This window comes from Odocoileus virginianus, chromosome 24 (genome assembly GCF_023699985.2).
Source record: "Odocoileus virginianus isolate 20LAN1187 ecotype Illinois chromosome 24, Ovbor_1.2, whole genome shotgun sequence".
Lineage (NCBI taxonomy): Eukaryota > Metazoa > Chordata > Mammalia > Artiodactyla > Cervidae > Odocoileus > Odocoileus virginianus.
The window spans coordinates 25821430-25840836 of NC_069697.1; the positions used below are offsets into that span (position 1 = coordinate 25821430).

A 19407-nucleotide genomic window follows, 5' to 3' on the forward strand; every position below is an offset into this window, starting at 1 on the left:
GGATTTTTTTTTTTTTTTTTTCCCGTGGGAAGGAAAATGCTTGTGCTGGGCAGAGAGATGCCATATGCGCTGTGTACTCAGGTTTTTTCCTATTTATTGTGGACGGGAAGCTCGCCATCTCTGCCCCGCGGAAGACTGGCCCCAGGGCCTAAGGAACTCCTGCTCTCTCGCCATAATCCTTTTGTCTCCTCGCTGTCTGAATTGCTCCCTCCCCCTTCTCCACGTCTCCCTTTCTCTGCTTCTGGTAGTTTTCTTTCTTCGTTGCTTTGTCACTGACCATACGCCCTTCTCTCGCTCCCCCACTCCGGCCCTGTTTCCCTTTTGCTCCTCCCCGCCCTGTCTCTCCGTCTATCACCTTCAGTGCTTCTGTTTCTATCCCTTGCTCTCCAGCCTCTCTCTGTCTTGGTCCCTGTCCCTGCCTTCTGTCCCTCACTTTCAAAGACTGCAGGTCCCTTTGCGGAAGATCTGGAGGTTAAGGGGCTGAGGAGGAGGGGGTTCCCTTCACCCCTTATCCCTCATCCGGCTGAAACCTTAGGTCTGTGGGAGTCAAGCAAAAAAGAAAAACACCCAAAGAAGGGGGTTTTTGTTGTTGTTTTTGAGGAGGAAAATTCCAGAAATGTAGCTTGTTTAATATTTTAGGCCTCTTATTTTTGTAAGATGTGTAGACTTTGCTGTTTTTCTTTTGACGACTCAGGAAGAAACTGACCTCAGAAAGAATGTTAGATTTGGGCTGCTTTCCTGTGTGTGTTCCCCCCACCCCCAGCCCTTCAACCCCTTAAGCCCTAGGGAAGCAGGTTCTCTTCAGAAGACTCAGAAAGTGAGACCTGAGGGGAAGGGGAGAGGAAGACGGAGAGGCCACACTCCAACCCCTGCGCTTCTTGGGACAGAAGCAGAATGTATTGTAGGGGCCTCCTCCTCAGGGCCAGGTTGTAGGCAGAGGTGATGAGGTCTGCGTTGTGGCATTTGGAAGGAGGTAGGTCTTGCTCCCTGCCTGCTGCTCTTCCTGTAGGCCCCACCCCTCAGCTGAGTGGGGTGTTTTGTGTGGAGGGTTGGTTACCCAGAGTTGGGATGCCCTTGCCCACTGCCTGCCCCAGACCTAGCAGGTAGGCTGAGAGGGCCCAAATGGAAAGATGACCCAGGTGGAAAGTCCCCAGAGAGGTCCTCCCACCTGGTCCCTGTCTAGGCAGAGTTCTCCTGTAACTTATGCTAAGATTTCCTCTGGAGGGAAGGTAGTCTGGCCACAGGTCTGATTGGGCACAGAGTTCATTACAGACTCAGCCTCCATGGTCTGCTGGGAGGCTCTGAGGAGGGGTGAATGAGTGTCCGTCCATTGCAGGAGAAGGTTCTGAGGGGACTCTTACCTCTCCTGTTCTCTTAGGGTCCTAGGTCTGGAGCTCCAGGGGCTATGAGAGGGTGAAGGAGATGGGCAGCTGTGTTCCCCTGAATAAACATTGGACTTTTTTCTCAGTCCCAAACTCTCCACCAGAAGCCCAGGCTTAGGCACCCTTCCTTGTGAGAACTGTATTCTTCTTCCCACCAACTTTCCTGTGATGGGGCTTTGGGGAGTCCATTTCACAACTCTGACCTTGGTCCAGAGGTGGGGGGACAAGCCACCACCCCACTTCTCTCTCCTACCACCTTGACAGCTCCTGCAGCGTCTCCCACCTCCCACTCCCAGCTGGAAGGAAGTCCAAGGGGATGTTTCAGGTGCCAAGGTGCTGAGGGTCTGTGCTGGCCTAGGAGTGCTAACAGGAAAGCTGCTCTGTTCTCTCTTCTCCCTCCCCGCCTTGGTCCCTGCCCTTCCTTCTGCTCCTCGGAGCTGGCTGACTGAAGGGCTGCGGTGCCTCAGAAGCAGGGGGTGCAGGGTCTCAGCTGTGAAAAGCCTGTGGGGGGAGCAGGGAGTGAGCAGGTTCTCTCAGGTGTGTGTATGTATAAGGGGGGGTGGGGGGGTGGAGGGCATTGGGGAGGGGATTTGGGATCTCAGCCATCCCTTCAAGAGGCAGACAGCTCTGGGGGTTGGGGGGAAGAGCTCACTGACCGAGACCCAGGGCCCCCACCGCCTCCTCTACTGGCCTTGGGGAGCTTTGCACAAGGAGACAGCCCCCAGTCTACTAGCACCTACCTCTTGGGCACTGGGGCGAGTGGGAGAAGGGCAGGTCCAGCTCTGGCAATGTTGGGGGGGGCATACCAAAGAATCCAGGGGCAAGGATGGGGGGAGGGCAGGCTGGCTCTCTTCTTCCTTTACCCACGTTGGGGTTGGGGTCCTCCCCTCCAGCTGTAACCATTTCTACCTCATTTTGATGCGTGTTGTACATGGATGTATTTATCTCCTGTCTGATGACGCTCTGCAGTTCGGTCTGTCTACCTCAGAAGAGACTGTATTTTAAAAGAAAGTATGACACAGTATTAAAGCGATGACACGTGGTTTCCAGAGGATTTCTTGGGGGCAGCAGGACGTGGGGAGCCCTCTGGGGAATGCGTGGGCTTCCAGGTCTGCTGGTGCCATGGATGTGGCTCTGGGTGAGTTTGTTTCTTTAGCAAAACATGACCATTCCTGTTACTCTGGCACTGTGAGTGCCTACCACACAAGTGGAACCATCGGGGGGAAAACTCTTCGATAGGGAAGGCCTGCCCGCAATTCTGAGCTCCTAGGGGCTGACTTAACAGCCCCCGACCTCTGAAGCATAAGGGATGAAAAGGGCTCTTATGTTTGCTGAGTGAGTGAGAGGGTGAATAAATAGATGAATGCTGAAGAGGAAGTTTCACTTAGAACCTGGACAGCAGCCCTTGTTGGCCAGAGCTAGGATCATATTTGTAGTCCATCCTTGGATGGAGGGGAAGGGGACAGAGGGAAGGGTGGCGACACCGTGTGTTCCAGTCTTTGAGGTCACTTGGGATCCTTCATCCACCACCATCTGTCAATCCCCAGACTGACAGCTCAACATAAACTGGGACACAAAAAACTGGGGAGGAGCATCTTGTTAAAAAGGCTGTATGGAGATGTCCATGAGAGGTTTGGACCCACAACTTCCTGAGGACCTGAATGTGCTCAGCAAAACGATCAAAAATGCATGGAATGGCCAGGGAAGCAGGCCCCCTGGCTTCCACTGGCCCAGGCTTAGAGCCTATCCAGGGCTTTCTGGAGCCAAAGTCCGCCCATGGCCAGATTCTATGAAGCAGTTTCCACTCTGAGAGAAACAATTGGTATGCCTGGGTATGAGGGCTCCAGCACAATGAACTGCGGCTCAGTGACCCCAACCCTCTCGGCCCTTGGAGGTCCAGACCCCCCTTGCCATCTAGTTGGTTTACTGCACACCTACTCTGTGTAGACAGCACTCAGGATACAGAAGTGGTTAAGTACAGCCTCAGTTCTGGAGAGCCCACATTACAGGATGGGAAAAACTCAACAATGGATCATTTGAAAATATAGCTAGATAAAGCTGCTCGAGGAGGGACCTTATCAAAATTTTTATATTCTTACATCTAGCACAGTGTTTGGTGCATATAGGAGACACTGAATAAATCCTTGAATTCATTTCCAGCAAGTGTCCTGATGGAGGATGCACAGGTTATTTCGAGAATGCCCAGAAAAGACCCTGACTCGTGGTGGGGGGTGGGTGGGGGTGGTGGTACTGGCGCTGGGTCAGAACAACTTCCTGGACGGGTTTGGGTGGGTTCAGCTTGACAGAGTTATGGAAGCTGGAAATTGTACCATACCTGTGACTATAGTTACAAGAGCATAAAGTGAGGGCAAGAGTGAGGGGGAGGGAGAGGAACAATGGGACCATAAGGCTGCACCAGGAGGCTCTTCCATGAAGCCTGTGGGGGCGGGGTGGGGAGGGGGTTAGTCGCTGGTGGACAGGGACTGATTTGCAAGTTAAAGAGTTCACACACGGATTCAACAAATCTTTAACTGAACACCTGTTATGCACTAGTTGCTACAGGGACAACAGGTAGCCCTTACAGTCAAATGGGGCCGCTTCCCAGGCACAGTGGTAAAGAATCCACCTGCCAATGCAGGGGACGCAAGACAGGTGGGTTTGATCTGTGGGTTAGGAAGATCCCGTGGAGGAGGAAATGTCAACCCACTCCAGTATTGCCTGGAGGATCCCATGGACAGAGAAGCCTGGTGGGCTATAGTCCATGGGGTTACACGGAGTCAGACATGACTCGGCGCCCACACAGTCAAATGGGGGAGACAGTATGAAGACAGAGCTGTAGGGTGCTATGGGAGCAGATAGGGGTGCCTAGAGAAGACGTAAGGCCAAGGGTGTGGGTGGGAGGCAGGGAGGGCATCCCAGAAAGGACTTGTCAGCTGAGGAGTGACTGAGGCAAAGCAGAGAGTGCAGTCCAAGATCTAAAGAAGCACCTGAGCTGAGCTCACCTGGGGAAAGGAAGTGAGTTCAGTCCCTGTGTATGGAGGCAGCATGGGGACTTGAGGATCACTTACCTTATCCAAACAGAGCATGAGGGTTTGGATGCAGCTGCGGGAGGACAGGAAAGGGTAGTCTATACATATTCAGTAGGTAATAAGAAAGCTTCCCATGTGGGCTAGTGGTAAAGAACCCGCCTGCCAAAGTAGATGTAAGAGATGGGTTGTACCCCTGGGTTGGGAAGATCCCCTGGCGGAGGGCAGGACAACCACTTAAGTATTTTTGCTTGGAGAATACCATGGACAGAGGAGCCTGGTGGGTTACAGTCCATGGAGCTGCAGAGTCGGACACCACTGAAGCAACAGCACGCAGGTAAGAAGAAAATTTGGGAATTGATTGGATATAGGAAATAAGGAGAGTAAGGGGTCTAAGGCTTCTGGTGGAGGGAGGGTGAGGGTCGGTAAATTGGAATCATGAGATGTTGGAGACCTGCTAAGTTTGACGGAAATGGGCCAGCCAGGAGGCCTCCAGCAGGTATTTCAATATAAGGGCGGGGGATCCTAGCCTCCAGTCCCCCTACCCAATCCCTGGATATTGAAAACTCATTTCAGCCCCTGGGGTTTTGTGAGATCCTTCCCTCCTAACTCCTTGTTTCTGGGTGTTAGGAGATCCTCCAAGAAGTTGTGTTGGAGGACCCCCTTCTCATCCCTGGATGTTCCCCCCGCCCCTAGTCCCTGGATGTGGGAACCTGGTTCCTGCCACCCAAACCTGGATGTTGCCCCCCCCCTCCCCCACCCGCGGGCATTCGGAGCTCCTCCCCCCACTGTCGATGGATCGAAGTCACCCCCCGGCGATGGCGGCACGGGCTCCGGCGGGGGCCCTGGCGCTGGCGCTCTGGGGCTGGGCTTTGGCTCCGGCGGGGGCCGTGGACGCCATGGGCCCTCACGCGGCCGTCCGCCTGGCCCAGCTGCTGACCCCGGAGGAGTGCGGCCACTTCCAGTCGTTGCTGAAGGCGCCGGAGCCGGAAGTCGAGGCTGAGCTGGCCAGGCTTTCGGAGGACCAGCTGGCGCAGCCCGAGCCTGTGCCCACGTCGGCGATGCCAGGCCGACGGCGGCGGAGGCGCGAGGCAGCGGGGGAGCCGGCGGGCCCGGCGGCCGAGCCTGCCGACGTGTCCGACGGCTGCCGGGAGGGGCTGGCGGCCTGGCTGGCTGCCGGGGCCCCATCCTTGTCGTGGGACCGCGTGGCCCGGGCTCTGCGGCGAAGCGGCCGCCCAGACGTGGCTCGGGAGCTGGGCAAGAACCTCCACCAGCAGGCAACGCTACAGCTGCGCAAGTTCGGGCAGCACTACGTGCCCACAGCCGACGCCCCCGCTGCCCCCGTCCCGGCCCCGGCCCCCGCCCCGGCCCCGCGTTCCCGCCGCTCCTCTGTCCCCGAGCCCAACTGGGACGAGCTGGAGCTGATAGTGGAGCGACTGCCCCAGGGGCCGTATCAGCGGAGCCCCGCGGGCTGGGCCGGGCCGCTGGCTCTCGGCTTCCTCACCGGCTTCGGGGGGGCGCTGGGTGTCGGGGCGCTGCTCATCCTGCTCATTCCGTGGATCACCGGCGGCGATGGCGACTGGGTGTGGCTGGGCAGCCCCCGGCCGCCCACCCTGCCCCTGCTTGGGTCCTCCAGGGCTCCTGGCTGCGGGGAAGCGGAGCCGCTCTTGACGGCGGAGCCGCTGGCATCCCCTGAGGCCTGGGCTGCAGGTGGGCCCCATACCTCCTTGCCTCTGTGACCCCAGCTATGAAATGGGAACACAGACCTGGTGGTGTGCCGCTTTTGACATATAAAAGTTACAAAATACGCAACAGTGGGAACGATCAGTTTATCAGTTGGTTGGAAATGACTGCATAGTCAGTGGGGCTGCCAGTGGAAGAGGAGGGACTCAGGTGCCACTCTGCCAGCTAGGGGAGGGGAGGCAGGCCCCCCCAGTTCGTGTCAGCTTTAGTTCCTTCTTCATCTTGCACTTAACTCTTCCACTAAGAGCTATCATTTATTGAGCACTAACTGTTCCAGGCCCTATGCTAAGCAGTTACATACATTATTTGTTACCCTCTTCAGAAACCCAAGAAGGAAGGTATTATCTACATTACACATAAGGAAATTGATCACAACTAGTTAGTGGCATAGTCAAGTGTTTGAATGCAGAGCTGCTTTGAATCAGAAGTTTGAGCAGCAATGGAGCTGGGGGAAAAGGAGGAGGACACGAGATGCAGGGCTTCAGTTTACTCTGAGACCCTGCTGGAGCTGCGCCCACTTCCAGGGGCTGCTGCCCCCAAGCTGCTCTCTCCACTCAGGCAAGGCCTCCTGAAGCTCTCCCTGGAGTCCCAAACTCTCCCTACCCTACCTGAGTGGGTGGGGCACTGCCAGCCCCACTAAGGGAGCTGAGCCTGGGTGAGCCCCCACACCGACTTCACTCAGACTGTGCCCACACCACGGGGAAGGACAGCAGACGCCCTGGGGTCCTTCTGGGTGGGCATCCCTGGGCCAAGGGGCTCTGGTGTGAGAGTAATGACAGAATGACAGGCCAGTCCAAGAGGAGAGTTGAAAACAAGATTGACGTAACCCTTTATTGCAAATTCTAAAGTAAAAAGATGTACAGTACAAAGTAAAATTGAAATTTCAGACTATAAACTTCCAATCCACTTATACATTCTCATTTCTCAAGCATTTCTGCCATTTCCGCATAAACGGAACAGGGAACAAGTCGAGGGGGTGAGGGAAGGAGATACAGCAAGGGTAAAAGAATTGTGTCTAGAACAATCACAAACCCCAGAAGCAAGTGAAAGGAAAGACATTTTCTCGACCTGCTGTCCTGGTGATGAGAAGCGGGGGTGGTTGGAGCAGTGCAGTTTAAAATGGCTCTCAGAATAGCAGCATTTATGGTACCATTTCATCTTCCGGAAGTCCAAATAAATACTTTGCCCTTCCCTAGTGCCTTTGCCTCTGTATCTCAAAAAACACTTTACAAAACATTTAGTTAAAGCCTCACAACACCCCTGTGAGGTAGGTCAGTATTATTATCCCCATTTTACAGACGGGGAAACTGAGGCACAGAGAGGTTAAGTGACTTGCCCAAGGCCACACAGCGAGTCAGTGGTCGAGTTAGGGATGGAACACAGAAGTTCTGTCCCTTTTCTAGAACCACTGGACCGCGCTCCCCTTTACCTATATACATTCTTCACACACACACACACACCACACGTGCACACCTGCCCACCCCACCCCACTTAGCCTCTATGTACAGCAAAGAGCAGTGGGGGGCAGGGGCAGGGGGTGCCTCAGGAGCATTTTGACAGGAAATCTTGGTGCTCTTGGAAGGGGAATCCAAGAAACCACAATGCTGAGCCACAGCCCAGATGGCAAAACTTGGGCCCCTCCCCACCCAGACTCCCTCTTCTCTCCTGATGTCCCCCCTGGCTGGCTAGCTGCAGCCAATTCTTTAGGGGGTGGGGGTACCTGAAAATGAACGAAGCTTTTTGCAAAACTTTGGGCAACATCTGAGAAAAGAAAGAGGCATCATTACAGAAGATGCCCAGGACTCAGTCACTAAGTCACAACCATGGCCATCTAACCTCCACAGCAGGCCTGGAGGCTGGGGGCCGAGAGGGGAGGATGGGGACTGACCTACCAGCCATCTCTCTCCAGAGCGGAGCTCCTGGAGCGGACTAGAGTGGGCACTTCAAAATCCTCCTGAGTGTTCCTGGACTGGGAGACGTGGCCTAGAGAGGGGTGTCCCCAAAGCGGGGCGGGGTGGTGCCAATGAGACCAGCTGAGTCTGCTGGTTTGTAGGTGGGGGAGATGGAGGGCAGGGCCCAGCAGTAGCTAGCAGAGTGGAGGCTGTTGGGCATTGTGCTCGCCCGAGCTGTGGGGCGTTGGAATGGTTTTCTTCTTAAAATACTGGTGAAAAAGGCAGGAGTAAGGCCAGCCCAGCTGGGTTAGCTGACATCATCTCTGGGGGCTCTGCCGGGGGACCGGTGAGGAATGGGTATCATGGGCCTGGAAGCAGTGGCCCAGCAGGGGGACGAATGCCACACGCGGTGGGTGAGTAGGGGCCTGGGGAGATCAGGACTTTGCTTTTCTCTCCAATCTTGGCTTTTTAGCCAGAACTTTGAGAGAAATCCTCATTTCTCTCCCTTTCGTTCCCCTCCTTTCCCCAAATGCGCTAAAGTCCCACTTCCCAGGAATAAAAAGTATTGGGAGAGTCAAGCAACAAACGCACACCAAGACAGGCTTCCCTTGTACAGTAAAAAGGGTCGTTTTTATTTTGTTTCCTTTTGGCTTATAGAAGTGATGTACGTTTCATCACGTCTTGGTTAGAGCAGTGCTGGCCTCCATGCATTCACTAATACACTAGTCTTTACTACTGGTCTTTTACAAGCTTACATTGGTTGCAGCAAAAAATGAGAGAACTCTGGGCATTGCTGTTCCAGGGGCTTTGACCGGGAGTTTCTGTTAATCTCTCCTCAGTCAACTTCTGATGCCGAGAGTGGCTTATTCAGAGGGGTGGGTGCAAGGCAGCTGACTTGGGAAGTGTCTCCTGCTCTCACCCTCGGCTTTAAATGACGGAGTCTCCTCATCCTAAGCAACAAGGAGGTTAAAGAAAAGAAGAGGGGAAAGTGTTTTTCACACACAAACCAGCAACCATGTCAGCTGCTGCTCGGTGGCTTTGGCTCTGCGTTTTAAATTAACAGCATCACACATGTCTTTTTGCTTTTTGTCCTTTTTTTTAAAGGTGGATTCTGGAGTATAAATACTGCACCAAGGACCTGGCTACAAAAAATAAATATTTATATTGTATTTATATATCTATATATATATATGTGCAGTGATACTGTGGCTGCTGCTGCTTTTTGATTGGCTTCGTTAATATTTGGCAAAGCGTTGCCACTTATCCACTGGGTGAAGACATGCGAGAACGCCTTCACTGACTCTTTCAGTTCAATGCCTGTTAACTGCGGGTGTAAACTGCTGGTGATGGTGTCACTTACTACCAAAGAAGTGTGGAGCAGGGCGGGTGAGTGCGAGAGTGCGTGAACGAGTGGGTGGGTGGAGGGCCATCAGGTGAGGAGAAAGAAGGTGGGAAAAGTTTTTTAGAAACAAACAAACAAAAAAAGGTGAAACTTCAAATAGAGTGGAGGTGGCTTCTTCCCTATGAAGCTGGCTGATGGGTGTCAGATACCAAGGCCTGTGTGTGTCACTGAGGAGATAGCCTGCTGGGTGGGGAGACCAGGGCCTGGGGGAGGAAAAAAGATCAGAGCTCAAAAAATCTCATTAATTAATATGCTCTAGTAGCATCACTAGCACGAGCACTTGGAGGACGAGCGGGATCTTATAGCTCTGTGGCCCATCTCAAGACCTAAGAACAAGAACAATTATGAAGTTTAGCCAAATCTTGCATAGAAGTGGTTAGAATTTATTGCACATTGGAACAAAAATATATATATTTTGTTGTTGTTTTGGAAAAGACCATTAGCAATAAAAAATTTTTTGTCTGTCTGTCTGGTTTGGGGATGTACATTGGCTGACAGCATTTAAGTTCTAAGAAGAAAGAAAAGTATAAAAAATAAAAATAAACATGACAATGGCATAAGCCAGAAGCCATTTCCTATTTAATAAGTTAATACTTTGTATTTACAAAAAGGCATGCCAATAAAATAAAATGATATATTACAGTATTTATAATTCTCTTAAAAAGAATAACCACACGTCAGCTTCTATTTTGTGCTGTTTACGATGTAGCCTGTACATGTTAACTATACATTCATCCTAGCAGTTAGCAGGGTCACTGAAGAAAATGCCTTCCCAACCTGGAATCGGGTGTAGTACAAAAAGTTCTACGGATGGTGTCGCAGAAGCAGGCTTCTGAGAACTGGACAGAGTTTCTAATGGTCCAGCAAGATAGAAAGCTCTGCTTACTGACTGGCTGTGGTTTGTTCTACGCAAAACTAGTCAGGTGGACTGTGAAATTACATCCAAAGTGCTCCTACTGCAAGGCCGATTGGTGTGTCTGACTATGGGTTGTTTTTCCCCCTCTACCGTATGGTTCAGGAAGAATTCATTTTGATTTGGTTTGCATGCTGAGGTCTCTCCTCATTGTTTGAATCAACTTCCTGACACATTCACCTGCAGCATCTTAGCTCTGAAATCTAGTCATCGGATGAGAAACCCCTGGACTAAGAACTCTCTTCCCGGAAGTGGGAGACAGAACGGAAGCTATGACGCTCCCCGCCAATGCCACCCTCCAATGACAATGTGCAGGTCGCTAAGCAGATGGTGAAACTGGCTGAAAGGGAACGTGCTGGGGGAAGCTGGAAGTTCTTAAGGATTCATATTAAATCGCTTTCTCATGAGAACCAGTGCAATAAAGAAATCAAGTGGGCTGGGTTCAGAGGAGGCTCCATCTCTCCTGAGGTCCCACCAGTGACCATTTATCCTAATAAGAAATGAAAGAAACCACAGCCATAGCTCAATGCTGCTGCCCTCACCCACCTCTGTGGGTAAAGGAAGCCCTGCATGGTGGAAGAATGTGACAGAGGCAAGAGGAACTGTGCAGCGATTGAGCTTGTGACAACTACTCCATAGAAGAGAGAGGCCCGTTCGAAATATCTGAACCCCTCGCCATGTGGACCCCAGCCCAGAGAAAGCCACAATGCAGAAGGACATGATACTGATGAAGTGAGCACCCCTTTACCCCCAACGAAAGGTTGTTTTAAGTTCCCCAAGTGACCTTCTAGAGATAACATGCTACTCTGAATAGCACTTTTATCTCTGCCCCCAAAAAGTGTCAGTTGTCCAGTATGAAGGCTAAACAATCATCATAAATATTGCAAGATATAAATGAAAAAAACTTTTTTGATTTTTGTTTTTAGCCCTAAGATTTGGTTTTACAGTGACATTAATACAAGCCATTCGAGATCAAAGTTTCCCCACGTACAGGACACAGAGCAGCATTAAAGAGTTCATCTTTCAAAATGTGCAACAATGGCTGTATGTTAGAGATGTCTGTTAAACATATACACACAACGGATCCATCTGCTTGTTGGACTGGGTTTGTTTTTTTTTGTTGGTGGTGGTCAATTGGTTGGTTATGTTTCCCTACCCAGAAGGTGTATGAAAGACTTCTAAGAATTCAGAAAGAATTGCAGCGGGTATGGAATGCTTACCATTTTTTCTCCAAATACAGTGAACGGTGCAGGGCTGGGTCCTGTCCAAAGGCTGACCCAGTGCAGGGGACAGGATCAGTAGTGTCCTGTGGTGTATGGTTCTCATGCATGACTCCTGATCACGGCATGCCATCATGCAAATCATTTCTACGCATTGAACGAACACAATGTTTGGAATCGGCCTGAGCAAGTCCTCCTCAGCCTGAAGAAACCTGATTGTTTTCCCCCACCCATCTCCAAACCACGTGAAGCCCATGTGGAGAAGATGCGGCTTTATGTCAAAGAAACTGACAAGTAAATGACATGGGCTAAATGTGAGTGTGTGTGTTTTTTCTTTTTGCTGCTTAGCTAACTAATGTAAGAATGCAAATAGAGTTTGCATGAACAAACAAACTTTTAAAGTGATGCTTTCTGCTTCTGAGAATCAACAAAATGAAAAACAAACAAAAAAATCCATCTGGCTGCAACGGAAATACACTGGTCCCGGCAGCCTCACCTCTGTTTTATGTATCCTGTTAGTTTTGTCCTAAGTTGCATTGACTGATGTGGAACATGCAGTAACCACCTGCCCAAGCATTAGAAAATCTGTGAGTCCAGGGAGCAGGGTCCTTTGCCCTTGGCAGGTCACTGCTCAAGATGCAACCGTGGTACGTGGTAAGCAGACTACGTTTGGTATAGATCTTCGGGATAAAGTGTCTCCACAGCTGTTCTGCATTGATAATATTCAGGAAGTTTGTAAACAATCTTTCACTTGCAAGTTTTAAGTCTGTACAATGTTGAATTTTTGCTTTCCTCTAACACTTGGATTCTCTGACCTCTTTTTGTCTTTTGGCTCTTTCCCTTCGTCCTTCCTCCGCCCGTTGCTGTTTCTCCTTCTCGGGTTTAGTCACACTGTCATAGGAGGGGAGGGAGGCTGTGGACGGGGTGCTCTCTTTTTTCTCCCGGTGTGTGCCTCCATTCTCCAGCTTATTGGAAGTTGTCTTTTTGCAGATGAAGCCCCGCCTGGCTAAATGTCCCCGGTAGGCGCGCTGCAGGACCACTGCCGATACCTCTTCCTGCTTGCGCCGCAGCGTGGTCGTGATTGGCTCATAAGACACTTTGGAAGGATTGGATGCCACGAACCTCTCCTCCATCTGTTGCCGAAGGATGTCCAACTCCCCGCTATCTCCCAGGACCCGCTTGGTGAAGGCAAAAAGGATGTCCAAGCAGTGGATGCGATCCCCGCTGACCATTGGCAGATCCATGGCAATGAGCTCAATGGTGTTGGGCTTGGGCACGCGGAGAGGATGCTCCAGGGCATCTGCAAAGTCTGCCAGCTTACAGTACTCGATGAACTGGGTGGCATCGGGGTCGAACTTCTCCCAGATCTCATAGAAGGTCTCAAAGTCGTCCTCGCTCAGAGGGTCTGCGCTTTCCTCTGTGGCTACACTGAAGTTTTCCAAGATGATGGCAATGTACATGTTCACCACAATCAGGAAGGAGATGATGATGTAGCTCACAAAGAAGAAGATGCCCACTGAAGGGTTCCCGCAGTCTCCTTTAAAGCCGCTCCCTGGGTGTTCCTTATCCAAATTGCAGTCAGGGGGCCGGTTTAGGATGGGCAGCAGGAGGCCATCCCAACCAGCCGACGTGGTGATCTGAAAGAGGCAGATCATGCTGTTGCCGAAGGTCTCAAAGTTGAACATGTCATCAATGCCAGCCTCGTGCTTCACGTATGCAAAATTAGACATCCCAAAGATGGAGAAGATGAACATGACCAGGAAGAGCAGAAGGCCGATGTTGAACAGAGCAGGCAAGGACATCATTAAGGCAAAGAGCAGGGTACGAATTCCCTTGGCGCCTTTGATCAGACGCAGGATGCGCCCAATACGGGCCAATCGGATGACTCGGAACAGGGTTGGGGAGACAAAGTATTTCTCAATGATATCAGCCAGGAACATTCCTAAGAAGGGGAACGGGAGACATGTTACTGAGACTGGAGATGCCCCTCCTCTTTACTTATGTCACCTGGCACTATGGAACCCTTAACTTCAAAGGACTTTATAGAGTGAGTGCCTTACTAGCCAATCTGAACTCTCATAATAAAAAAAATTTTCTCAAAAGAAAATCACGTTTCAAACATGTAGGTAGAAAAGCAGAGAAAACAACAGTACCCAGAGACCAAGTCTGCTTCCACTTATCACCCCCAGAAGCAACCACTATCCTGTAGATGGCATGCATCATCTCTGTCTTCATAATTTTGCTAGGTATGAAATATATAGGTAGCAGTCTACAAGGTTTAAGGAATTATACCATATCTATCTTTCTAGATCTCTAATTTGCCTTTTTTTCATGTTTTTTTCCTTCTAGATCTCTAGTTTGCTTTTGAAACCTAACATTATGCTTGTGAGATTGATCTCTGGTGTTAAATTCGGGTTTTTGTTTTTGTTTTCAGATTTGTCTCTGCATGACTTCCTGAGATGTTATGGATTCTTCTCCAAACTGCTGTCAAATTGTCACATTCACAAACAGTGAATGAGAAGTCCCGGCTCCACCCTGTGGTTGCAAAATCTTAGTCTGCTAAGGTCATCAATTCTCAGGGCATTTTCTTCCTGGCTCTGGAAAGACATTTTTGGTTTCACATGGCCCCATGTCCCTGCCCTACCAAACTCGCCTGCAAACTAAAGGGTCTTCTCAGGAGTGGTTTTCAACTCACAGTTTCTAGATTTTGTGTTTAAAGTTATAAATCAGAAACCAGTATCAGCAGATAAAAATGTCAAGGCATTAACAGGATATGAAACACACATATCAAAGGGCCTGTTTCTGTTCACATTCCTCCAGGGGTCCACCTCCACCAGACCACTTGCCTTTAAAATTACAGAGCAAAAATGGGAGGGTCACAGAAGGAAGAGGCAATGAAATGGCTGGGAGACGACAACTGAAGGGCGGCATTGACACCACGTGCTCTTCCTTCCGTGTCCTCTCCTGCCGTGGAGCCCCCATGAGACAGAGTGAGCTTCAACCCACAGGAGGCTTCACTTAAATAAAGAAATAGCCTCCAATCCTGGGGACTCATAAACACTGGGGCAGTGAACTGCAGAAGACTTATTTGAAGGTTTTATGCTAGGAAAGAATCCTAATTTTCAGGAAGGGACGAGGTACAGGAAGTGCAGAGTAGGCAGACAACCTGTTGGGGTCTCGTCTGGAGCTAGAATCTCGGGAGGCATTTGAACTTTCAAGAAAATCTACCTCAGCTGGGGTAGATTCAGCTTTCCTCTTTTTACCTCTCAATTAAGTCATAACCAGCGACCTTAAGAAATCAGGTAATTAAAAAAAAAGAAGTCAGGTAATGCAGGTGATGTTTGCATTCCTTATATGATGGAGAGGAGGCTTCAGAGAGGAGACAATGCCTGAGTAAGGTTTTGAGGATGAATGTTTTATTGTGCCAGAGAAAAGTGGGGAGAGACAGGCAGACAGCTATCTAGGCAGTGGAGTCAACTTTTAAGGGGTTCTCTAGGAGGTGCCTACAAAACCCAGTGCTGGGCTTCCCTGGTGGATCAGATGGTAAAGAATCTGCCTGTAACACAGGAGACCTGGTTCAATCCCTGGGTTGGAAAGAGCCCCTGGAGAAGGGAATGGCTACCTACTCCAGTTATTCTTGCCTGGAGAATTCCATGGACAGAGGAGCCTGGTAGACTACAGTCCATGGGTCGCAAAGAGCTGAACACAATTGAGTGACTGGCACTTTCATTTTTCACTTTCTCGGAGATGCCAGGGTAAGTTTTACCCCAACTCCTCTTAATTTAAAAAGATTTTTTCCTACATATTTGTTTCTGAACAAATTAATGATATTAAAAAAAAATCGCAAGCATCAAGAGAAATACTTCTTCCTACTTATTTTCAAGTACCATCTGAAAATAGGGGGCATTGATCTGTGGGTTTTCCATCCCACTCAATGATGGGTGGGCAGAAAAAGTTCAAGAACAGTGGTCAAGGGCAGCATTATCCAAAGTGTGTTTGATGGGAGGTTTTGAGTGTGGAGCTGAGGCCAGGGGCTGGGCTTGCTCGCTTATCAGCTGCATATCTCACTAATTGCCCTGTGCCTCGGTTCCTTGTGATATTTACAGGGCTGTTGTGATGACTACATGAATTAAAACATGTAGAACACTTAGAATGATGACCGGCACAGAGTATATTCCATTGAAGTCTGAGAAACATTATTATTACTTGAAAACAGGGTGTTGTGATTGGATAAAGGTGGGATGGTGTTTTAAACAGAATTCTTTACTCCAAGACTTCCAAGAGCCTCCTGTGGGCTAATGTGCCCTGTGACCCTCTGAAGGGAAATACAATGTACAGTGTTCCCCAAAGTGGTTTCATTATGGGATTCTTTCCTTGAGGAGAAATATGTGCGATTATTGAACACATTTTTGGGCCTGGTGCTCTGGAAGACAGAACTAGACAGAGGGATAACAGTTGCTTTCTGGTGCCCACAGTCGCTATCTCAGCTCAGGGACAGGTTCCTTGTCTTGGGCACTGTGGCTCGAGTCACACCCACCTGGGACCAAGGCAGTGCGGCATCATTCGAGAAGCCCGTGAGGAAGGCAGGGAAATTTTGAGGAGGGTGGGCAACAGGACAGCATTTCCGCTGCCTGCCAGGACACCAGCCCTTCCAGGCCCTTTGTTGGTTAAAACAAACGCCACAAAGTCACTGTTAAAAACCAACTTGAGTTCTGTCTCTGCCACCTCTGAGTTGAGTGACTCTGGACATCTTCACAGCAAAGAGATAATAAAATACCTTGATTCCTGGGCTGTCATAATGAGATAACACAAGTGAAGAAACTCTCAAACTACTTGGCACTGTAAAATTGTAGTAAATGAGTATTGGCAACAGCAGAAGTGTTAACACAGCCATCATCACCAGAATTCTCATTAATATCCAATGTAACAATCTCTTACCATGACTTTTTCCACGTTACACTGCTACTGATAGCCAGATTTTAAAACACAATTTTTTTTACACCTTCCCTGTTAGAATGTAAACTCTTTGAAAGCAAGAACCAAATTTAATTTTTTCCCCCTCTTCAACCACAGAATTTATAATCCAAGACTACCGTGAACACTCACAGAAACTTGCTGACCCATGTCAGCGATGTAGGGCAGACCCACAAGATGACTGAGGGTACCACGGGTGTAACCCTGCGGGCCCCTTGGCCCCGTGTCATTCACCGCACTCCCAGGAATCCCATCCTCAGGGTCAGCTGGGTCCCTTCACCTGCCCCTTCTGCCCCTCCTGCCCCACTCACCCACAATGGAGAGGATGACCACCACGAAGTCGAAGATGTTCCAGCCAATGGTGAAGTAGTAGTGCCGCAAGGCAAACATTTTGAGCACACACTCACAGGTGAAGAAGATGACGAAGACCAGGTTGATCCAGTAGAGAATGTTCTCCATCTGCTTGCTCTGAGTATCTGTCTCCACCATCATCGTCACCATGTTAAGGCAAATGAGCATCATGATAACAATGTCGAAGGCTTGTTGAGTGACAAAATCAAAGACGATCCCTTGGATTTTGTTCTGGGTGGGGAGAAAGGAAAGACAGAAAAGGCTTCTTGAAAACCTTCCCCAGTAGACTGTGGGAGCTGCCACCCTATGAATCAAAGTTCTCTCTGCCTTCTCGGTTGCAGTGCTGGCCAGCAGCAGGAGATGGACAAACACCACTGTCAACGTTCCCTCATCAAGAGCTCTTTAAAATCACCACTCTTTTCTTTATGCCATCACATGCTTCCGCGTGCCTTCCTACCTCTCCAGCTGTCCCTTTTTGGTCTCATTTGCTGGCCATTTCTTCTCTCCCTTCATCTCTTCTTTCTTCCCTGGAGAGCTCAAGTACCATCTTTTCCTACTGCTCACACATTATCTCTATACTTAGTTTCCCAAGTGTTTTCTCTTCCAACTTGTATCTTTCCTCCAAACTCCTGGGCTGTTTGCTTGGCACTGCTCCTGGATGAATCATAAGCATCTCGAGCTCAACAAGTCCTTTCTCCCACCATCCCCCAACTTGCTCCTTTCTCACTGCGATTATTCATCCAGTATCTAAGCCAGAAATCTAAGGGTCATTCTCGCTCTTCCCTTTCCCTCATCCCTCATCCCACGCACTGCAGGCCCTGTTGATTCTTCCTTGAATTCATCCACTTCATTCCATTTCTGTTGCCCTACTCTAGCCTAAGCCACCATAGTTTTAGACCCTCTGGACCTCTAGAAGGATCTCCTGACTGGTCTTCCTGCTTCTTCTCTTGCCCTTATCCAACACAGTCTCCACAGAGTGGCAAGTGTTGATTACTTAAAAACAGAAATGGATCACATCACTCTCCTACTTAAAACCTCTCACTGGTTTCCCATCAGGCTTGCAACAAAATTCCTGTGGTTAACCTAGGTTTAAAAGTGCCTTCCACAGTCTGGTCTTGCTCACCTTACACCCCCTCCTCTAGTTCATCACCACCTAGCTACACTAATATTTCCCACTTTTAAGGTCTCATTTGCTTTTCCAGGATCTCCTTCCCCAGCATTCTGACTCCTTCTCATCCACTCAAATAGACCCGACTCTCTTGGAAGAGATCCTCCACGCCAAGCTTCCATTATTTTCTATCATGGCCCTTCAGTGCATTTTTTTCCCCTCACAACATTCCACATTTTATAATTACTGTTGGTTACTTATTTATTATCTATAGCCCCACTACACTGTAAGCTCCATGATAGTGGTGTCTAAATTTTATCACTTTTTGCATAGTGTTTGGCACACAGGAGGAGATCTGTAACTATTTGTGGAATAACTATTGATACTTCGTACCACACTGAGCATTTCTATGTTAGTGGGGGAGAAAATACATGCAGGGTTCCATGTACAAAGTACTGAACAGAGTTTTAGAAATGTCAGCCCTCGTCCATTCCCTCTGGCCACACTTCTATCACAATGCAGAAACTAACATCAAAGAAATATAAAAAACATTCTCAAGAGCTCCCTGATTTTTTTCGGGTACCTAGGCACTTAAGCATATGCTTGTTTTTAGGATTACTTAACTTGGTGGTTTTCAAACTGTTCTGCAATGAGCAAGGGCTTTCCTCTCCCTCAGAAACTGGGGAGAGGAGGTCGCCAGAAACAGGGGATGTGGGGCTAAGTCAGGAAAAGGCTCTCAGACACCCATTCTTGTCTTTTGCTCTTCTCAGAAGACTGGCCCAAACCTGGGACTCCCATTCTTGACTCAAACAAAATAGCTCCACTTTTATTTTTACAAATTAGGCTATCAGGTACGCTTTTAAGAGTTCTGCTGTAGGTTTTTTAAATTTTATTTTAAATAAAAAGTTACTTTAAATAAAAGTTACAGAAGATGGTACTTTGAGCCTGGCTTTTGGGGGTCACATCCCACCTAGCAGGTGTATGGCTTCAGGAACATAGCATCTCCTTCTCTGAAGCAAGAGGACAATCCCTAACACAAGGGCCATGCAGAATCCCTGTCCCCAAGTCTGTTTTACAAAAGGCTCAGTTCAAGGGAGGAAATCGGGCCATCTGACTTCCCTAGTTTCACCCTTTCCTGCTCTCACAAATAACTACAAAGAAGCATTATTTTCACTTTCAGGCACATCCCTGCAAAGACTTGTTAAGGACAGCATGGAGAAAACAATGACCAAATCCTATCTTGTACTTACAGGAAAGAGATCAGCTTTCACTTCACGTTCTGCTGTTAATTTTTATGTGGTCTCTTAAAACAAACATCTCTCTACCAGGGTGAGAGCAAATGTGGTGAACATGTCGACTCTCTGTTGCCACCCAAGGAAGGCTCAGAGAAAAGGCT

The 19407-nt window shown here is 49.3% G+C and overlaps 2 protein-coding genes and 1 long non-coding RNA gene across 10 annotated transcripts in view; 1 reads left to right on the forward strand and 2 right to left on the reverse strand.

Annotated features, from left to right (window-relative positions):
• Positions 1 to 30: 30 nt before the first annotated feature.
• On the reverse strand, positions 31 to 2408 carry LOC139030829 (uncharacterized). The gene is made up of 2 exons (XR_011483235.1): positions 2292 to 2408; positions 31 to 1883 (listed from the first exon to the last, which is right to left on the reverse strand). It is a non-coding gene; the product is annotated as an uncharacterized lncRNA (long non-coding RNA).
• A 2818-nt stretch (positions 2409 to 5226) lies between these two features.
• Positions 5227 to 6147, forward strand: TMDD1 (transmembrane and death domain 1). Its single transcript, XM_070454843.1, has one exon. The coding sequence runs from the start codon at positions 5227 to 5229 to the stop codon at positions 6145 to 6147; it is 921 nt and encodes a 306-aa protein (XP_070310944.1).
• An 804-nt stretch (positions 6148 to 6951) lies between these two features.
• Positions 6952 to 19407, reverse strand: part of SCN8A (sodium voltage-gated channel alpha subunit 8) — a 191683-nt gene continuing 179227 nt past the window's right edge. For all 8 annotated transcript variants that reach the window (XM_070454391.1, XM_070454396.1, XM_070454393.1 and 5 more), the window contains 2 exons: positions 16864 to 17134; positions 6952 to 13520 (listed from right to left, as the gene is read on the reverse strand). In XM_070454391.1, coding sequence (XP_070310492.1) covers positions 12373 to 13520; positions 16864 to 17134 — 1419 coding nt within the window. In that variant the 3' untranslated portion in view covers positions 6952 to 12372. The remainder of the gene's footprint in view (positions 13521 to 16863; positions 17135 to 19407) is intronic.